We start from the raw sequence: 22,084 nt of genomic DNA, 5'->3' as shown, positions 1-22,084 counted from the left end.
ACCCACATAAAGGGACCACTCAACACAGACAGTTGTCACTAGGCACATACAGCTGTATCTTTTAAAATATTTCCAGATGTGGTTTCTTCAGGATTTTAAGAGAAAGTCTTCTAGAAACTGTTCAGAGAAAATAGATGTTTCAGCTGTTCAGCTTTCATGTGATTCTATAAAGTTTTTGAGATCGCAGATAGTGAGAGTCTTCACCAGTGTGAGACTAAGTCTAGAATTTCGGCCTGAGTGGGACACTGTGGCAGGAGGGAAGAGGTACTTTAAATAAGGTTAAACACTCCAGAATGAAGGGTGAGCAGAGAAGTAATTAGGCATGGAGTGAGGGGCCTGTCTGTACTAAGACAAAAGATATCACAAGTGGCAGCATGGTGACTCAGTGGTTAGCACTGCTGCTTCACAGACCCAGGGACCCAGGTTCGATTCCAGCCTCAGCTGCCTGTCTATGTGGAGTTTGCACATTCTTCCCAGTGTTTGCGCGGGTTTCCTTCAGTTATCTCCCACAATCCAAAGATGAGCAGGTCAGGTGAATTAGCCATACTAAATTGCCCATTGTGTTTTGGGATGTACAGGTTTGGTACATGAATAGGGGTAAGTGTAAGGGAATGGGTCTAGGTGGGATGCTTTTTGGAGGGTAAGTGTGGACTTGTTGGCCGAACGGCCTGTTTCCACACAGTGGGGATTCTAAAATGCAGGTAAAGCTGCTGATTGGTGAGTATTTCTGGATAGTATTTCCAATCTAAGAAGTGGAAGTTGGGTATTTAATTTGTGTTTAAGTATCTTTCTTTCTTTATTTTTCTGGGAAATAGCTTATTTTTCAAAGTAAGTCCATACTTATTTTTAGGGTAATAAATAGTTTGTTTGGGTTATAGGATGACAGATCAGAAGGGCAAAGTGGAATGTAAATCCTGTGGTATGTGTGAAATCATGGATATGCCAGTCACCCCAGACAAACACATTGGCAGGAACCATTTAGAAGAATGACAGGAATCATACAGAATTCTAACAAGGTTAGAGTGGGCAAACACAAGGAAGATGTTCCTGATGACTGGGGACACAGTCTAAAGGTTATGGGGTAGGCTATTTAGGGCTGAGACAAGGAGAAATTTCTTCACACAGAGAGTGGTGAACCTGTGGAATTCTCTGCCAAAGAAAATGATTGAAAACGTTAAAGGTTTTGGCCTCAAAGAGTTAGGTGTATTCTTTAGGGGTAAGGGAATGAAAGGATACAGAGAGAAAGCAGGAACAGAGTTAGAGTCATAGAGTCATAGAGATGCACAGCATGGAAACAGAGCCTTTGGTCCAACCTGTCCACGCTGACCAGATATCCCAACCCAATCTAGTCCCACCTGCCAGCACCCGGCCCATATCCCTCCAAACCCTTCCTATTCATATACCCATCCAAATGCCTCTTAAATGTTGCAACTGTACCAGCCTCCACCACATCCTCTGGCAGCTCATTCCATACACATACCACCCTCTGCGTGAAAAGGTTGCTCCTTAGGTCTCTTTTATATCTTACCCATCTCAACCTAAACCTATGCCCTCTAGTTCTGGACTCCCCGATCTCAGGGAAAAGACTTTGTCAATTTATCCTATCCATGTCCCTCATAATTTTGTAAACCTCTATAAGGTTATCCCTCAGCCTCCGACACTCCAGGGAAAACAGCCTCAGCCTGTTCAGCCTCTCCCTATAGCTCAAATGCTCCAACCCTAACAACATCCTTGTACATCTTTTCTGAACCCTTTCAAGTTTCACATCTTTCCAATAGGAAGGAGACCAGAATTGCACACAATATTCCAAAAGTGGCCTAACCAATGTCCTGTACAGCCGCAACATGACCTCCCAACTCCTGGACTCGATACTCTGACCAATAAAGGAAAGCATACCAAATGCCGCCTTCACTATCCTATCTACCTGCAACTCCACTTTCAAGGAGCTATGATCCTGCACTCCAAGGTCTCTTTGTTCAGCAACACTCCCCAAGACTTGACCATTAAGTGTATAAGTCCTGCTAAGAAATGCTTTCCCAAAATGCAGCACCTCGCATTTATCTGAATTAAACTCCATCCGCCACTTCTCAGCCCATTGGCCCATCTGGTCAAGATCCTGTTGTAATCGGAGGTAACCCTCTTCGCTGTCCACTACACCTCCAATTTTGGTGTCATCTGCAAACTTACTAACTGTACCTCTTATGCTCGTATCCAAATCATTTATGTAAATAACAAAATGTAGAGGACCCAGCACCAATCCTTGTGGCACTCCACTGGTCACAGGCCTCCAGTCTGAAAAACAACCTGTCACCATCACCACCCTCTGTCTTCTACCTATGAGCCAGTTATATATCCAAATGGCTAGTTCTTCCTTTATTCCATGAGATCTAATCTTGCTGGTCAGTCTCCATGGGGAACCTTATCGAACGCCTTACTGAAGTCCATATAGATCACATCTACTGCTCTGCCCTCATCAATCTTCTTTGTTACTTCTTCAAAAAACTCAATCAAGTTTGTGAGACATGATTTTCCACGCACAAAGCCATGTTGACTATCCCTAAACAGTCCTTGCCTTTCCAAATACATGTATATCCTGTCCCTCAGGATTCCCTCCAACAACTTATGGGCGGCACGGTGGCACAGTGGTTAGCACTGCTGCCTCACAGCGCCCGAGACCCAGGTTCAATTCCCGCCTCAGGCAAGTGACTGTGTGGAGTTTGCACGTTCTCCCCGTGTCTGCGTGGGTTTTCTCCGGGTGCTCCGGTTTCCTCCCACAGTCCAAAGATGTGCAGGTCAGGTGAATGCTAAATTGCCCGTAGTGTTCGGTAAGGGGTAAATGTAGGGGTATGGGTGGGTTGCGCTTCAGCGGGTCGGTGTGGACTTGTTGGGCCGAAGGGCCTGTTTCCACACTGTAAGTAATCTAAAAACTTGCCCACTACTGAGGTCAGGCTTACCGGTCTATAGTTCCCTGGCTTGTCTTTACTGCCCTTCTTAAACAGTGGCACCACGTTTGCCAACCCCCAGTCTTCCGGCATCTCACCTGTGACTATCGATGATACAAATATCTCAGTAAGAGGCCCAGCAATCACATCTCTAGCTTCCATGATCAGCCATGATCATATTGAATAGTGGAGCAGCTTGAAGGTCCAGATGGCCTACTCTTGTTCCTATTTCCTTTTGTTTCTATATTGCTATGTAACTAGTTGCCAAACTTGAACTCTGGCTTTCAAAATTTGAGCAGTGGCTGAAGTCACTATTGTGCATCCATAAAGATGAGAACTAGGTGTACACATGTATAGCAGGTGGTTGCACCAGAATTACAAGCCTATAGGCAGACAGGCAATAGATCACAACTATGCAATCAAAGAAAACCAGAGTTAGCAGGGTCTCCTCTGGCAATCCTGAGGAATTGTCTCTTTTGTGCACCACACCATCCACCATGTGCTCCAAACACTGCCAGTGAAGTGGGATGCCAGCTTGTTGTTTTAGCCATCTCTGGAGCAATTCTTCCCACAATAGAACTGTGCAATTTGTGGCTTGCAGCATTTGAACTAGTCCATGACTGTGCTTTACATATGATGCTGATGGCAAGAAACTCAAACTATAGGTAATGAGGTGGGCAGCATAAAATTGCACAAGAATATTTTCTTGAGCCAATGGAAAGAAAGCCTGCAACAAACTTGCTGAAATTGATACTTGGTGATTTTTAAATAGCCTCATTCTGCATCAAAACAGTTCTGTGATTCTGTGAAGAAAGAAAAATCAGAGTTTTTGGGGACAGGGAAACATATAACTATAGCGCTTTTAAATCTGTAGTGAGATTCACATTTCTAGGCTATTTCAATTGGGTGAAACATTAGATTTCTCTTTCCTTACTGCTTGTTACTGTCAAGTTTGTAGACCACCGTATTTGTAGAAAATTGTCAAAGTGATGCCAGTACTTCAGGATTCAGAGCAGTTAGCACGTGTAACACAGAATAAAGTCCATACCTAACAAACAATATTACCTTTCTGGATGAAGTGCATGTTTAACAAATTATTTTCAAATGTGACCCCATTTTAATTTGTCACCGCCTTCTCAAGGGCAATTAGGGATGGGCAACAAAGGTTGGGTTTGCCAGTAATGCCTATACTTTGCGAATGATATACATAATTAAAAGATTACTCTAGAAAATTAACATGACTTTGGTGTCAGAAAAACAATGTAATATGGAAGCCTAGTAACATTTATTAAAGTTCAGGTCATAGAGTCATATAGCAGGGAAAAGGCCTTTTGTTCATGCTGTCCAGGTTTCCTAAACTGAACTAGTCCTATTTGCCTGCGTTTGGTCCATATCCCTGTAAAGCTTTGCTATTGATGTATCTGTCAAAATATCTTTTGAATACTGTAATTGTACCCACCTCTACCACTTCCTCTGGCAGTTCATTCCACATATGCACCTCCTCTGTATGAAAAATTGTCCCTCAGATCCCTTTTAAATCTTTCCCCTCTCACCTAAAAGCTAAGCTATTTGCAAGGTTTGTGAAGGTTTGGAGCTCAGGTTGAGGTTTAGGGTGTAGGTTTGCTCACTGAGCTGTAGGTTTGATATCCAGACGTTTCATTACCTGGCGAGGTAATATTATAATTGGCAACCTCCAAGTGAAGCGAAGCTGTTGTCTCCTGCTTTCTATTTATATGTTTGTCCTGGATGGGGTTCCTGGGGTTTGTGGTGATGTCATTTCCTGTTCATTTTCTGAGGGGTTGATAGATGGCATCTCAATCTGTGTGTTTGTTTATGGCGTTGTGATTGGAGTGCCAGGCCTCTAGGAATTCTCTGGCATGTCTTTGCTTAGCCTGGGAAGATTTTTTTTCCTATTGTGCTCGAGGGTATAAGGCTTACTAGAGTACAACACAGAAGAAAACTGGGACAGGCTAAGCAAAGACAGGCTAGAGAATTCCTAGAGGCCTGGCACTCCAACCACAAAGCCATAAACAAACACATAAATCTAGACACCATCTATCAACCCCTCAGAAAATGAACAGGAAATGACATCACCACAAACCCCAGGAACCCCATCCAGGACAAACATATAAATAGAAAGCAGGAGACAACAGCTTCGCTTCGCTTCGCTTCACTTGGAGGTCGCCACTGATGATGTTACCTAGCCAGGTAATGAAATGTCTGGATATCAAACCTACAGTTCAGCGAGCAAACCTACCCCTAAAGCTAAGCTATCTAGTGGTGAATTCCCAGACCCCAGGGAAAAGATCTTTGCTATTCACCTTATCTATGCCTCTCATGATTTTATTAATTTTTATAAAGCCCTCAGCCTCTTAAGCTCTAGAGAAAGATGTCCCATCCTATCCAGCCTCTCCTTATAACTCCAGGCTCAGTAATATCCTTGTAAATCATTTCTGCACCCTTTCCAGTTGAAGAACATCTTGTCTTTAATATATATTATATTTTATATGTTAAATGTAAACATAAAAATCTGTGGCCTTAAAGCACTTTACAAAATATTGTTATTTTATAGAGTCATGTAGATTTACAAAGTCCATGCTGACTGAAGTCTCAGTGAAGCTTATCTTCATACTCTCCATACGTACATCTTCCTCCCTAACTGCCTCCAATTGACACTACTTAAGCCTTCTCTCCCACCTTGAACTGACTCACTTCTGCCTTCCCTTCCATTTGAAATCAATCTGTACTCATCTGTGAACAAGCAGGCCAAGCTAAAGGCAATGCAGGGCCATGACTGATGCTGCGGATGGGATGAGATTTAGACCAAGGCTGACTGGAATCTCTCAGCTTCCCACGTCTGGAATGAAGCGTGAAGAAAAATAGGAGGCAGGAATTGATTTCTCCATTGCGAATGGGCCCTTTGATTGGGTAAGAAAATCCAGCCTTCCTTGGCCAGCAACAGTGACTGAAGTGGCACTGGAAAGAAGGCCTAACACAGGTATGGCCTTGGAAAACTAGTCTTGAGAGCAGCAATGAACAGGATAAGAACCTCTGCACCTGCCAAGTACAGAAATAAGTCAGATTGGCAGTGGATTAAAGAGGGGATGAGAGATGGCTCCCTTTGGCCAAGCAAAGATCAGAAATAAAGGGTCTGAATTATGTGATCAAATGTTAGAATTCTGCCAAGTGACAGAAATTTCTCATTTCTGAAATTGTCCAATCATTGTTATTTTTCACATAAATAATTTCTCATATAAATCATACTTTGATACAGTGTTAAAGATAATCTATTATAAACAATATCAATGTAACACAAGTACCAGATTCCAAACACATTTTTTTGTGATCATTAAGCTCCAATCATTAGCATCTGATACACTTGATGACTTCGCCACATCAGTGACATATTGAGGAAGTTTTTTTTCCTATTGTGCTTGAGGGTATAAGGCTTACTAGAGTACAACACAGAAGAAAACTAGGCGAGGAGAACTGAAGCCTGTAACAAAGCCCATGTTGTCATCTTTCTATTAATTTAAGTGGATAAGTGAGTTAAAATCAAATGCACATGAACCTCCCCACACGATCACCCTCTATCTGCTGTCTCCAGGTGATTTTTTATACACATTGCATTTGGAGTATTCAAGAAGATTTGTAGCTCAGGTTGTGGGTGAAGTTGTTGGCTTGCTCGCGGAGCTGGTAAAACTGAGAACAAACTTACCAGCTCAGCAAGCAAGTCAACAACACATTTCATTTACTGCAAACTTGCACATTCCCTTGCAGACCCATAACACTACTTATCTGAGGATGTGTAATATATAATTGAACTATTCTTTTCGTTTTTAAAATTGTGAAAGAACATTATTTTTGGGTCAATGCAGCATCCAGGTCTCTCTGATAATTTACATTCTTAGGATAATTCTTCTGACTTTAGCATCTTACTGATTATGAATTAATGTACTGGTCACATTAAAATATAGACCAAAATAGAACTTCTACTATCTATTAAACACAAACACTTCAAAAACACAAATTCAATTGCGTTTAGTCTACAGCAAAGAAATCTTCAATTGTTTATCTCTCTAAATTACATCGTCTGCATTATGTTTTTCATTATTCAGCCAGTACAGAAAGTAAAGAACTCGATATCTGTGTAAATACAGGGCATGGTGTTAAGACTTAAGATAATGGTTGTTTATTTCTTCCCTTTTCTCATTCTCTTGCCAATTTTCTGTCCTCTTTCTTTCCCGATTGCAATGGCTTCAAGCTGAGGTACAATTCCACAGGCACTGCTTGCTCTTCAATACCTCGGCTAAGTTACTATTATTCAGTCTGATACTCTCCTCACTAGGTAGCAATCAGAAGCAAGAACACAAGCTGATTTTCACTTCCCTGACCCAAAGTAATTGAGGCAGATTGCAGGATCCATACTGCTGCCAGCTGAAGTCAGTTAATTCAAAACAGTATGGGAATCAAACTTAGGACAGCATTTGTTGAATTAACTTGGTCAGCCTTCCATATCGCCAACTGTTTTTACTTTTAGTGAGCAAAATGCTATGGAAATTTCAGCAGTAAGCTTCACTCAACATTTGTTTGCAGGTTTTAGATTGCTGATTTACTGCAACACTGTTGGCTGAGGAAAGACATATATCACTTAGTGTTATTATTTCTCATGTCTACTCAATGCACATGTATGAAGACTGGGTGAGGACAGGATTGAACTTGGTGGTAATACCCACTTTGACCAAATAGTCATCTGACATTCAGTGTAAAGCTCAAAAATAATTATTTTGACTCTGTTGTCCGACACAAAGCAGGCTAATTGCTCTAACCAATCTCTTAACAGTGTTTATGCTCAACATGAATAACTCTCCCATCATCTTATTTAAGCCAACTATCATAACCATTCATTCATTTCTCCTTCATCTGCTTTTCTGACTTCCACTCTCCCCTCCCCAGCTCTAGCGGAAGAGAAGGCATAAGAGATACTGTGTGAGCTAAACGTTGAGAAAGTATTAGAAAAAAAGGTTGAGTTAAGGTTGATAAGTCATCGGGAATGCACACACGAATACTGAGGGAATTAAGACTGAAAATTACTGAGGTACTGGTCAAAAACTCTCCATCTTCTTTAGAAACAGGATGGTGTCAGAGGATACAAAAGGTTATACATTTGTTCAAAAATGGATGTAAGCATAAATACCTAAGTTTCAGGTCGACAAATGTAATTGTGGAATGCTACATAGATCAGTGCTGGTTTCTCAACTATTTATTAAGTATTTTAATGACTTGGATGCAGAGACCAACTGTAATGTGATCAAATTTGCTAATAAGTGATATGAAGATAAGAAGGAAAGTTATAAGGAGGACACAACGAGTCTTTAAAGGAATATAGATAAGTTATGTGAGAGAAAACATGGCAATGGAGTGTCATGTGAGAAAATGCTAGGTTCTCCATTTTGATCAGAAGAATAGAAAAACAGACTATTATTTAAATAAAGAGACTTAGAATGCTGCAATACAGAGAAATCTAGGCTTCCGCCGAGATAAAACACAAAATGATAGCATGATAGGTACAGCAAATAATTAGCAAGGCAAATAAAATATTGACTATTATTGTGATAGGGATGATGTATAAGAGTAGGGAGACTCACTACAACTGTCGGGCATTGGTGAGAAGACACCTTGAGAACTGCGTATAGTTTATGTTTCCTTACTTAAGGAGGAGATCTGATCGTATTTCAAGCAGATTAGAGCAGGTTCAGTAGGAATGATACCTGGAATTATTAACTTGTCTTATGAGAAAAGATTAAGCAGGCTGAGCTGATGCTTATTGGAAATTAGAAAAAAGAGATGTGATCTAATTTAAATATTAACATTAATGTAAGATTTTGAGAAATCCTGACATGATATATGCTGAAAAAATGCTTCTTTTCATGGGAGGAAACTAGAACTGGAAGGGCAGTCTCCAAATAAGGGATCACCCATTTAAGTCAGAGAAAGGAGGAATTTTAGCTCTCAAATGGTTTCTAATCTTTGCAGACTGGATCACAGATTATACTGAAGGCTGGGTGAGACAGGTTTTTGATTTATGAGAAAGTCTGCAGTTATGAGAGAGTCTGGCAGGAGTGCAGTAAAGATCACAATTAGAAAGTCACAACTTTTTTGAATGATGGCACTCTCTCGAGGGCCAAGTCGCCTACTCCTGTTCCTACTTATTTTCTGACAATGAGCACACTAACTGTAGGCCAGTCAGATTAATCTTAGAGGTGACAAAAGTTTTAGAAATAATAATCTAGGGCAAAATTAAGTGACTTAGGCAAATACAGATTAATTAAGGAAACCAAGTACAGAGCTGTTCAAGGCAACTAAGTTCTTTGTTAAGTTCTAAGTTCTTCTTTAGTCTTTTGATGTGGCTTAAGAGGGTGGTGCAATTGGAGTGTGCCCAGATTTCCAAATCATGACGGTCTAATAAGCAAGTTTAAAGCTCATGGTACAAAGTGGGCAGTGGGAGCACGTGTACAAAGTTGACTGAGTGTGTTGAAAGTTTTTTTTTTAAAAGGTAAAGAAAGGTATATATAGCCATTCTCCATAGGTAGGTATTAGGAAACCTGCTATTCTTGATCTCCATTAATGACATGGATTTGGGCATGCAGGATACAATCTTAAGATTTGTACTTGATGTAAAACTTGGTTATAATATAGTGAACTATTACAGTAAAAGTGATAGAGCTGAGCAGAGATAAATAGTCTGGTGGAATAAACAGACACATGGTAGGTGAAATATAAAAATGTATAAATTTATATTATAGGAAGAATGAGGAGATGCAATATAACATAAGGTTATAATTCTATAAAGAGGTAGGAGCAGGGATATACACACATTACATTGAAGGTTGCAGTGCAAGTTGGAAGAGTGATTATTAAGGCATTTAACATAGAACATAGAAAAATACAGTGCATTACAGGCCCTTTGGCCCTCGATTTTGCGCTGATCCAAGCCCACCTAACCTACACTAGCCCACTATCCTCCATTCTGGGCTTTAGAGATAAAGGCATAAAACTCTAAAAGCAAGGAAGTTAGAGTGAACCTTAACAAAATACTGGTTTGGCCTCACTGCAATATTGTGTCCAACTCTGGGCAATTTTAAAAATAAACTTAAAGGCATTGGAGGGAGTATATAAGAGAAGTGAACTGAATAATTATTTGAACTGAAAATAAATTGCTGTGCTGCAGGGAAAGATTGAGGAGCGTGGTTCTAATTAAGTTGCTCTTGCAGAGAGATGGCACAGATATGACATTCTGTGATTCTACATATGAATCATTGTGGCAACCAAGGTGAGGGAGAAACCCAGGGCCAGTAAGCACTGAACCTTGCACACAAAGAGTCAAACTTAATCAATTACATTTAACTAACTACTTCAATTCTTAAGAATGACAGGAGAGTTACTGCAATCAAATACATTTGGTCCTTTTGGGAAATGCTTGGGTATGAACTGTAATTATGTAGTTAGAATTAAGAATTATTGTTATCACATATAAAATACATACAATTATAAACTCCAATTTTAGCAACAGAACACAAATGAAATACAGTTCAAAAAATTCAAAAGCAGGGCTAGCAATGAATTGAATGCAAAGACTTTGTTGAATGAGTTTGCAAAGCCATATCTTTCATAAACGTACCATTTCTTGAGCATCGTGGAGTGTACTGGACAGACTAACATTGAAGTTTGGAAAGTAGATACCTTCTTCTATTAAAGCTGAAAAGCAAAAGACATATTCCATAAGTAGTTACACTCCTGAAAGTGTTATCAACAATGCTGAAGACATTGGATACAGCAAAAGTTTTGGGCCCTGCCAACATCCCGGCAATAGTTTTGAAGACTTGATGACCAGAAATATCAAGCTGAGCTGTTTGATTGTAATCAAACACTAGCATCTGATCAGTCATTAAGAGTTATTATATTCCTAAGGTTCAAAGTGGTCAATAAAGTTAGTTAAATATGTAAAAATATAACTAAATATGAAGTTGAATACAAGTGACTCAGGAGGTGGAAACCAAGTAGTAATGCAGTGGTAGTTGGGAACAATGTAGAGAGAGAGTTTGGCATGAGTCCAGATGATGTGTGTTGCATGCCTGATGCCAGAGTTTGGAACATCTGCTCGGGGTGGAGAGGAACTTGAGTGGGAGGGGGAGAATTGAGCCATTATGGTTCAGAGACCAAAAAAAAGAAGGCTCTGCATAGCTAGTCTGTGGAACTAGGCATCAAATTAAAAAGCGGAACCCGAAAGGTCATAATGTTTGCATTATTATATGTTTGGCAAATTAACAGAGGACAAATCGGAATAGAGAGATGACTGTGGGGCTCAAAGGATGGTGTGGATTCTGGTTTGTGGGGCACTGGCACCAGTAATTGGGAAAGTTGAATCTGTACTGATGGGATGGTCTCCACCTGAAATATGCTATAGCTGATGCTCTTGCCAACTCCATTACAGAGACATGCCTGCAGGGTGTCATGGATTGCGACCGGAGTATCAAGGGTACAGACATTTACAAATGACAAGAATATAGGGAAATGTGGAGGAATGACTCTGTTGGCTCATGGTGTTATTGATACAATTGGGAAGGATGACCTCAGTTCAGAAGACCAAGATATGGAATTAGTTTGAATACAAATGAGAAATGAAGGAGGCAAGAAATCACTTCTGAGTGTGGTATAAAGGCCCCTAACAATAGCCACATAGTAGGTGGAGTATAAGGGAAGAAATAATGAGAGTTTGCCAAAAGTGTACAGTGATAATCATGGTAGAATTAAATTCACATATTGGCTGGAAAAGTTAGACAGGCAAAGGTAGCTTAAAACAGGAGTACACTGAATTTTTGGGGGGGATAATTTCAATGATAGCCAACCAGACAGCAGGATACCACAGACCTGGTTTTGTTTAATGAGATAAGATTAATTAATGATCTTAGGGTGAAGCCATCCCTTGATAGCAGTGACCATAATATGATGACATTTTCCATTTAATTTGAGAATGGAATGTGTCAGAGACACTTTGCAAAAGTTAAATAAGTACAGTTGTGTGGGTATGAATGCAGAGCTGGCTTAAGTAAATTGGCAAATAAGTTTAAAGGTTAGGTCAATAGAGATTCAGCGGCAGACATTTCCAGAGTTAGTTCAGAATATAAAGAATAGATACATTCCAAGTAAGAAAGATTCCAAGGAACTGATCCACTATCCATGATTAACTAGTAATGTTAAAGATAGCGTAAACTTAAAGCAGAGGCATATACTTGTGCAAACACAGGTGTCAGGGCAGATGATTGTGCTGAATATTCAAAAAAAGCAAAGAATGACCAAAAAATTAATAGAGGAGAAAAATTAGAGTATGAACAAATGCTGCCATATCTATAAAACTGATAGTAAAAGCTTCTATAAATATTTAAAGAGTTGACAAAGTGAATATTGCTCTTATACGAAGTGACATTGTAGAATGAATAATCAAAAATAAGGAAATGGTAGACAAATTGAATAGGCATTTTGCATCAGTCTTCACATGCAACATCCCAAAAACAACAATAAATCAGGAAATGGAAGGGAGGGAGGAACATAGCCAAATCACAATCACCAGAGAAGTGGCACTGAGTGAATTGTTGGAGATGTGGACTGACAAGTACCGAGTTCCAGATAGACATCATTCTTGGGTCTTAAAAGTAATAGTTAGCAAGAGAATTGATGCAATAGTTTAATTTTCCAAACCCCACCCCTCTGTTGTCTCAGCTCCTGGCCATTGCTGTAGGAGTTTTTCAGGGAAATAACCTCAGCCTAACTACCTTCAGCTCTTTCACTAATAACCTTCTTCCATCATAAAGTCAGAAGTAGAGCTGGTCACTGATGGCTGCATAATATTCAATACCATTTGCAACTGCTTAGATACTGAAGCAGTCCATGTCAATATACAACAAGAACCTCCTTGTACTAAGACAATGAATATAACTCTATTCAAAAAGTGAAGGAGGCAGAAATGTAGCTTAACATTTGTCATAGGAAAAATATTATTAAATTATTAAAGAGATTATACATTGGAAAAGCTCAAGGTAATTAGGTACCGCGAGTATGGTTTTGAGTAAAAGAAATCACGTTTGATCCATGTGTTAAAGTTCTTTGAGAAGGTGACATGTCTTTGGAGAAAGAGGAATACGTGGGTGTAACGTATTTAGATTTCCCCAAGGCATTTGACAAGATATGCATATCAAAGCAGAAAATAAAAGCTTATGGTGCAGGGGGGTGGCATTTTAGCTTGGACAGAAGATTCGCTGGCTAACAGGAAGCAGAGATTACTACAAATGGATCTATTTCAGATTGGCAAGATGTAATTAGTGGTGTGCCATAGGGATCAATGCTGGGACTTCAGCCATTTACAACTTATATGAATGACTTTGATGAAGGTAAAGTGGTATGTTTGCCAAATCTGCCGATAACAAAAATATAGGCCGGAATGTACATTGTGAAAAGGACATAAGGAAGTTACAAAAAGATATATTATGTGAGTGGACAGAGACAGAGTATAATAATGGAAAATAACCATCCTACCAGTAAGAAGAAAAAAGAAGTATGTTATCTAAATGGTAAGAGATTGCAGAGCTTTGAGATGCAGAAGGATCTGACTGTCATAGTGCATGAATTACAAAATTAGTTTGCAGGTACAGCAAGTAGTTAAGAAGGCAAATACAATGTTATAATTTATTGCACAGGGAATTCAATACAAATGTATGGAGATTATGCTTCAGTTATACAGGGCACAGTGAGACTGCATTTGTAGTATTATGCATAGCATTGGTCACCTTAATTAAGGAAGGATATAAAAATGAATAGAGAGAGTTCAGAAGATTTAGAATACTAATACCTGGACTGAGAGGGCTGTCTTATGAAGAAGCTTAGGAAGACTAGGTTTGAATTCGCTGGAGTTGAGAAGAGTAAGATGTAATTTAATTGAATATAAACAAGACTGAGAGGTGTTGACAGGGTAGATGCAGAGAAGATGCTTCTTCTCAAGTAAGAATCTTGGACTCGAGGTCAATGTTTAAAAAATCAAGGTGGCCAGTTTAAAGCTGAGCTTAGGTCAAACATTTTCTGTCAGAGGGTCATGAGACTTTTGAACTATACTTCTACCATTTTTTTCAGAAACAGAGAGCTTTAATATGTTTATCGCAAAGTTAGACAGATTCTACTCCTGGTCATGACTTGTATTATCTGCAAAAGGAAATGTTATGGTTGTTTGTCTCAGCTCCTGACCATTGCTGTGGGAGTTTTTCAGGGGAATGACCTCAGCCTAACCATCTTCAGCTCCTTCATTAATAACCTTCTTCTATCATAAAGTCAGAAGTAGAGCTGATCACTAATGGCTGCACAATATTCAGTACCATTTGCAACTCCTTAGATACTGAGCAGTCCATGCCAATGTGCAGCAAGAACCAGCTAACACTTGGGCTTGGACTGAAAAATGGCAAGTAATATTCATGTCACACTACTGCCAGACAATGTCAATGTCCAACAGGAGCAATTTAACTATCTCACCTTGACATTCAATGGCATTACCATTGCTGAATCCCCCGCCATTTACTTTCTGGAGGTTACCATAAACTGAACTGGGCCAGCCATATAAATAGAGTTGCTACATGAGCAAGACTTTGCTACAATGCTTTTTTTTCCACTGTTTGTTAAATTAAGGGAATTTATTCTTAACTGTGGGCAGTTTTAGGCTGTGTACCTTCTCTCATTAAGAATTGTGTGAAATTACCCAAACTCAAGGGTGTTACAGTCAAGCCAAAAAAAAATTATTCATTAGTAAAGTAAATAGTCTGGTGTAGCCTTACCTTTTGCTGCAGCCATTTGTCCATAGCTTAGGAGGATCTCTCCTTCAGAGATGTTTCGGTCAGCGGTCTCTGTTTCAGTGATGGAGATTGTTGAGCTACTTCCTTCTGTTGATGGGACTGGAGTCAGTGATTGAACAGGGGCTGTTGGAACTTGTACATCTGGCAGAGATGAGGTTGGGTTTACAGGAATGACAGCATGTGGTGGTAGTGCCAAACTCTCAGGATCTTCATCCTTAGCTACCGACATTACACTAATGTGTTAAAAATAATAGAAAGAAATTAATAAATAGAGAAGTCAAATGTGAAACACCATTTCATATCAAGAGCTGTACCGGATACAGAAATAGAAAGATTTTCAGAAAGAAACTTTAAATCATAGGAAGAATGAATCAAGTTAATGTCCACTTTGTAAACTAAACCCACTGAATTACCAACTAAATTTGTGCAGATTTCCCAAGACCCTCAAGAAAAGACTCCATTTACAGCTTGAGGAGAAACAGGCACAACTTTAACAGCTAAATTTGAAATAGTAAACATATACATAATAAACATTGGTGGGCCTTATTGTATTGTAACAATACTGTGACTTTAAGAGGTGTATTTTGTCCTATTTGTTTTGAAGAGCAGTTTTAAAGCAGAGATGGTGAGCAGTCCACCAGTGCCACTAGAGTAAATAGCTTGTGAGGCCTTGGGGATTTGTTTTTTAAAGTTGGAATATTTGAGCAGCCTGAATGGGTGTGGTCAAGCTCCCATGGAACCAGGAATTTTAGTTTTAGCTTTCAGCAGTTGCTACTGGGATCCTGAAGAAGCAGAAGCTATTTTTTTTCTTTCTCTCAATTACAGCTAAAAGCTAGGAGTTCTCTTCCTGCTACTGGAATTGCCTGTGGCACAATCTGTTTCCTGAATTTGCCTTTTGACAAAGGTGTGTTTATGAAATGTAACTATATTCCAACTATACTGGAACAGTTGATTAGTAATAGTTACTGTATTTATTATTCTGTTAAGTTTTCCAATAGAGTTAAGGTAATCCAATTCCTTCTTTCTTTTGTTGTATTTTAAATATAGTGAATGAATGAAGTGTCTTTTCCTTTAAATCCGGTAGTTTGACCAATTGAATTGAATCTGGAACTCAGCATCTTAAACTTATCTTTAAAGTGAGAAAAAATTGAGATCTAAACTATCTTCTGAATATTTTGAAGGGATTTGGTCTGGTCTAGAACAAACTGGGAGCTCTTGTCTGGATCAAAATCTCTAATTTTAGGTTAGGTTCAGGATTGTTAGACTCAAAGGCAGCAAGTGGTAAGTGTTACGTCTTTTACTTCAGGTGTAGAATTCAGTAGTGCATTGTATAGTAACAGCTCTTCCGGTCACAAAGTGTTTCCTAGGGAGTGGAAGAAGCTGCTTCAGAACTTTTAGAGAAACTGAGCAAAGCATGGCTTTCAGAATTGGCAAACAATCTGGAGTTGGGTTTGCCTTGAGTCTGCGAGCAAAGGGGAGATAGTTGTGGCAATCATGTAGCATTTACATGTGCCAAGAATGCCATCAGAATCTTTGGAAATGGCTAATTCAACTGAAAATGAAACAGCTTGAACATGAAAAGGAAATGAAACAATTTGAATTATGATTAAAAGCAGTGGAAAAGGGGAAAGAGAGTGTGAGTTTGAAATTTAGAAGTTAGCAATTGGAGTGGAAAGTCAACTTAAAAGGGCAGATGTGAAGGCAGAAGGTAGGCTCCATGAGGGGAATAGTGATGGTGAGCCAACCCATCGCAGCCAATGGCCTGGTGGGATCTGTTTAAATATATCCAAGCAGTTCAATGAGAAGGATGTAGAAGCTTTTTTTCATCGTCCAATGTATATTGAGTTTGAAATGATCAAACTAAATATTTTTGATAGTTAGATAAAGGCATTGCAAGTAGATCAAACTTATGATGGTCTTGGAAAGACTATTATTTTGGAGGAGTTCAAAGATTCACTTCTTGAAGTCGTGAGAACTCATGTGGAAGAACAGAGAGTTAAAACTCTCATGAAATGGCTAAAATGGCTGATGATTATAAATTGGCTCATAAATCAAAGTTTGGTTTCCGATATCAATTTCAATCTGTGAGCGATAGAAATTGGGGAAAAGAGAAATTTTCACGTGGTAAGGGGAGAGGCGATCTCTTTGAATATAGTAGTTTACCACAGAGTAAAAAGAAAATCCATGTGGGAGAAAAGAGAACGAGAAAAACTCAGGTGTTTTCACTGCAATAAAGTAGCTCATATGAAATCACAGTGTTGGTCATTTAGCAAAAGACAGATGTGGGAAAATGGGATAAGCCAGTGAGTTTTGTTGAATTGGTAAAAGAAAGCACGGTGGAAGCTAAAAAGCTGTAACAGAATGTACAACCTGGTCAAGGGTTGGTTGAGAAGAAAGTGCCGGATCTCACTTGCAAGGGTAAGGTTTACTCATGTTTGCCAGGAGGAGCAGGTAAAGAAATTAAGAAAACTAAAACTTCTACCAGGAGCAAATCAATCTTTGATGGTGAAAAATGAGATATGTAATTCAGAAGAATGAGTTCGTAAACCTTTTCCAAACCTTTTCAAGTTTGACAACATCTTTCCTGGGAGACCAGAATTGAACACAGTATTCTAAAAGCGGCCTAACCAATGTCCTGTACAACTGCAACATGACATCCCAATTCCTATACTTAATGCACTGACCAATGAAACCCAAACACCTTCTTCACCATCCTGTTTACCTGCGAATCCACTTTCAAGGAACTATGCATCTGCATCCCTTGGTTTCTTTATTCACCAATACTCCCCAAGGCCCTATCATTAACTGTGCAAGTCCTGCCCTGATTTGCCTTATCAAAATATAACACCTCACATTTATCTGAATTAAACTATATCAGTCACTCCTTGGCCCATTGGCCCATCTGATCAAGGTCTCGTACTCTTAGATAATCTTCTTCACTATCCACTATATCACCAAATCTGGTGTCATCTGCAAACTTACTGATCATACCTTCGATCTTCATATCCAAACCATTTATATAAATGGTGAAAAGCAGTCAGGGAATTTTGCTAATAGAGTTAGGTAAGAAAGATTAAACTTGAAAGGGTTCAGAAAAGATTTACAAAAGGTATTGCTGGAATTGGAGAGGTTGAGCTATAGGGAGAGGCTGAATAGTTTGGAGCAGGGGAGGATGTGGGGTGATCTTATAGAAATTTATAAAATTGTGAGGGGCATGGCTAGGGTGAATAGCCAAAGTCTTTTTCCCTGAGGTAGGAGAGTCCAAAAGTAGCAGGCATAAGTTTGCGACAAGGGAAAAATTAAAAGGGACCTAAGGGGCAACGTTTTCATCCAGAGGATTGTGTGTATATGGAACAATCTGCCACAGGAGGTGATGGAGGCTGGTACAAATACAATATTTAAAATGTATCTGGAAGTCGACATGAATAGAAAGGGTTTAAACGTATATGGACCAAATGCTGGCAAATAGACTAGACTAGTTTAGGATATTAGGTGGATGCGGACAGATTAGACTGTTTCCATACTGTATAACTACAACTAGGAGAAGGTTCAAGATGAGCATAAATACTGATGTGGCCTTGATGGACAAAATTATTGTTTTTGCTTTTATATGTTATATAATGCTAAATAAGAGTGGGTAGGGTACTAACAAAAAGCAAATGCAGATTTGATAAATAAATAGAAAATGGCATATTCAGACTAAATAAGCAAAGCTAATATCAATCCATTAATGTTAATTAATGATGAACCAGTCTGCATCCCATTTCTTATTTTTGTTGGTCTGTTTGCACAGAAACTTAAAAAAAATTTTAAGAGTCAACTTTCTTCCAATCCATTTTTGTATTTTGTTCTTTCTACGTACACATTTTTCTTTATTATTGCTATACTGTCTCAATTCTTTTCTCACTTGTTTTCTCTTCTTCTTTGATTTATCACAAAATTATAATTAATTTAGAATATCTTGTCATTCTGTTTGTTTAGTTGATCAGTGATTTCCAGTTCTGTTATCTTCACTTCCATGATCTGCTTCTTCAATGGCTATGAGTTAGTCCAGTACAGGTGTACACAAATAGCTACTGTTGTGAAATTACAGTAGCTATGATAGTTTCATGACCATTACATGCAGATTAAATAGGGGTTATTATAAAACAGTGACAGCTGAAGATATCCTGATGATGGCAGCAACATGCAAGAAACTCTTTAGTATAATCCAAGTTCCAAAATGTGTTAAATCTGACAACGTATTCCAAAGTGTGCTACTCTATATAATTTTAAAATTTCAAATTGTTGCTAATTTTACTCAATCTGTATAAATGGTATGTAATGATGACCAGAAAGCTTCCTCTGATTAAATCACGTGATACGCACTGAAGTGCTTTGTGACATTGGGTTTGAATTGTAGTGTTATGGTATTTCATTTCACAACAAGCCGCAGGAAGGTAAGAGGTGGAGTATATATTATAAAATTCTATATTCAAATATATAATGATGTGTATATAATTAATCAAAGGATTCAGGTGATACAAAAATTCTCAAAATATACTCCAAAATATTTAGATATCTAACAAAATATAAGGCTTCGAAGAATGTTCTACTTTCAGTTTGCTGATAGCAGTTGAAAATCTGGCTGCAATTCAATGCTGATTGGATGGCATACTAGCTGTCAGATGAAAGTTGTCATCATCACACTGCTGCAACAGCATAAGTAAAGCAATAACATGGTGACTCATGCAATTTTTACAGACCCAAAAGACTGATTTACAGTTAGATACCAAGTTGTTCAGTATCTTGTTTACATTATTCACCAAGTATGTATAAATTAATGGCATTCCCCTGTCAAATGGTAAAATGACTTTACATTGCCGACACCTTTACTAGACACCATTCAGTTCCTACAGGGATACCTCAAGCCAATGACCAGTTTGTTGGAACTTAGAGTTGTTGGAAAAATGGTTTACTTGTGACTTCTGATATTTCTAATAATAAGATATTAACAATATGTACATTACCCTTAGAAAATTCGAAGTTTTGATCACAACGAATGTGGGGATTTTGACAAGGAGCAAATGAACATGTCAGCAAAGCATTTCCTTTTCCAAAATACATTTTAAAAGTACAAACTTTAGTACTGATGAATGATCCTTCTAACATTTTACATACTTAAGGTATGGTATCTTTTACTTATAGTTTTGATCTAGTCTTCAGTCTTAGTTCATACAAATTTCCCACTTGTGTAATAACATGATAACTAAAACCTTTGACACCTTGTATAAATTCCAAACCATTTCTGCCAATTCCATCTCCTCTTGAGTCATCATGCCAAGCTAAACTTGACTGCTTGTAATCTCAGTGTCTTATTTAACCTCAAACCTTGCTTCTAATCACACATGGTATGGAACACTAATAACTACATATGTAGTGATATTGCTTACTTCTGCCTTGTCTTGTCCACCTGCTGCAGAAACATTCACCCATGTCAGCTACTTGTGTGCTTTCCTGTCTACTCTGCCGCCCTCAGTAAATTTAAACTCACCCAAAACTCTGCAGCCTCTCTGCATCTCTGCTGATATTTATAACTGTAAACCTCTTGTCATTCACTCCTCTCTACACACTCACCAAACTCTGTTTGTCTAATTCTGACACCATGGGTTTTCACCCATTACCCCCAATCCCCCTTATCATTGGTGGCCATTGTTATGCCTAGACCCTGGGTGAGGTTCCTCAACTTGTTACTGTTTCACACAGGATACTGCAAACTGTTAAACTTCTGGATGAAGAGGGGTGACCCGGCCCTCCTTTTTAGCCACTCACCTACTCGATTGGTTGCACCAAAATTAATTAATAAGGATCCCTTTCCTTTTGCATACCTTTCCCCAGAGCCAAAGGAACCTTTACTTTAAAAGGATTTAACTAAGTTAACTAAGTTTGGAATGAGTTAAATTGGCTGCTTTTAACCTCAGGGAAGGGCCGGACTAAATGTACCAAACATTTGAAAGGTTTAAGCAGGTGGCTTTGAACCAGTGGTGGCCACATTTCTCCAGGGTAAGGCAAGCAAGCCTGTAGTGATACCAAGGATGCCAGGGCCAAACAAACACTACTGCTAACAAAAGGTAATCTTCCCATCAGAGAATGCATTAAGTGCCAAGGTGCTGATAAAAGGGATTGAAAAAAGGTACTTATCCATCCCCCTTTACCGTGTGCACCTAGAATTTGATCTGGTGTTAAGACCAGTAATCTTGGGAGTCCTATCAGCTTGCCAGTATATAGCCTGATCTGCTCTTTGGCAATGGCCTGGCAGGTTCAAAGGCAATACCATAACCAGTGGTCTTAAGAATTCCAGTTAGGTCAGGAGATTTGAGGTCAGTATTTTCCCTGACTGTGAGATCCACATGGTCCATAGCCAGACCAGCTCAGCTCAGCCAGTGATAGTTGAGGTGACAATGCAAGCTAAAGACACACGTTAGGTTATTTGAAATCTCCCAAGAGTCCAGAAAACCCTAATAAAGTAAAAACAGAACTCACAAGGTAGTATCCCAACAAGCTGACCCACTCTTAAAAATACTAAATCAAATTACTCACACTAAAGCTGGGGCAGAATTTGTTTCTGAATGCTGTGATATTAAAAATGAGGTGCTGATGAGGAAATGGAGACCCTCTCACATACCTTTTAACGAGGAGTGGAGAGTGATCCACTAGGTAGCAGTGCTACTTGGGTACTGTAGGGGAATATTGTAGCTGGTTCATGAGATTCCATGTTGTTTTATTCAAAACCATGCCTTCGCCAGCCAGCATTGTTACTGGCCACAGCTCCACAGGGATATAGTAAGGTTTTGCAGAGCCTGCCACACTTAACCAGTTGTGGGAAACTCAAACTCTCAATAAGACCAGCACCTAAAGTTTCCATGCTGGCTTTTGGGGAACAATTCAGCAAGGTGTTAGTGGACTGTGTAGGACCCCTCCCAAAACAAAAGAGGGTCACCATGAAAGCCTGGACATGACCACCTGTTTCTCTGCAGCTGTCCCCAGTTCTATATGTGCCATATAAGCAGTGAAGGAATTGATCCAATTATTTACTTGATGTGGTCGCGCATCGAGATCCAGTCGGAACAGGGTTCAAATTTTATTTCCAGCTCTAAAGACTGCCTGGATAGAGGAGGTGAAACCTCATACATTACCAAGATAGGTTGACTCAAGGGGCGCTGTTAGGTTCCCTTGACTGTCAATGCAAAGGAGATCTTGGCTTTCGTA

General features: G+C 39.1%; 1 protein-coding gene across 10 annotated transcripts in view; it reads right to left on the bottom strand.

Moving 5' to 3' along the window:
* The window catches only part of kiaa0586 (KIAA0586 ortholog), a 530,738-nt gene that overhangs the window by 87,469 nt on the left and 421,185 nt on the right, over positions 1 to 22,084 (bottom strand). For all 10 annotated transcript variants that reach the window (XR_006312780.2, XM_043697765.2, XM_087989896.1 and 7 more), the window contains 2 exons: positions 14,819 to 15,069; positions 10,624 to 10,700 (listed from right to left, as the gene is read on the bottom strand). Coding sequence is in view for 9 of the 10 variants with exons in the window: in XM_043697765.2 (XP_043553700.2) it covers positions 10,624 to 10,700; positions 14,819 to 15,069 (328 nt within the window). In the remaining variant the exon portion in view is untranslated. The remainder of the gene's footprint in view (positions 1 to 10,623; positions 10,701 to 14,818; positions 15,070 to 22,084) is intronic.

Source organism: Chiloscyllium plagiosum, unplaced genomic scaffold (assembly GCF_037043375.1).
Source record: "Chiloscyllium plagiosum isolate Xiang-an unplaced genomic scaffold, Cpla_swu_hap1 HiC_scaffold_8, whole genome shotgun sequence".
NCBI classification, from domain to species: domain Eukaryota; kingdom Metazoa; phylum Chordata; class Chondrichthyes; order Orectolobiformes; family Hemiscylliidae; genus Chiloscyllium; species Chiloscyllium plagiosum.
Note: the sequence above shows the minus strand (reverse complement) of the source record. Positions and strands in the feature narration are given on the sequence as shown.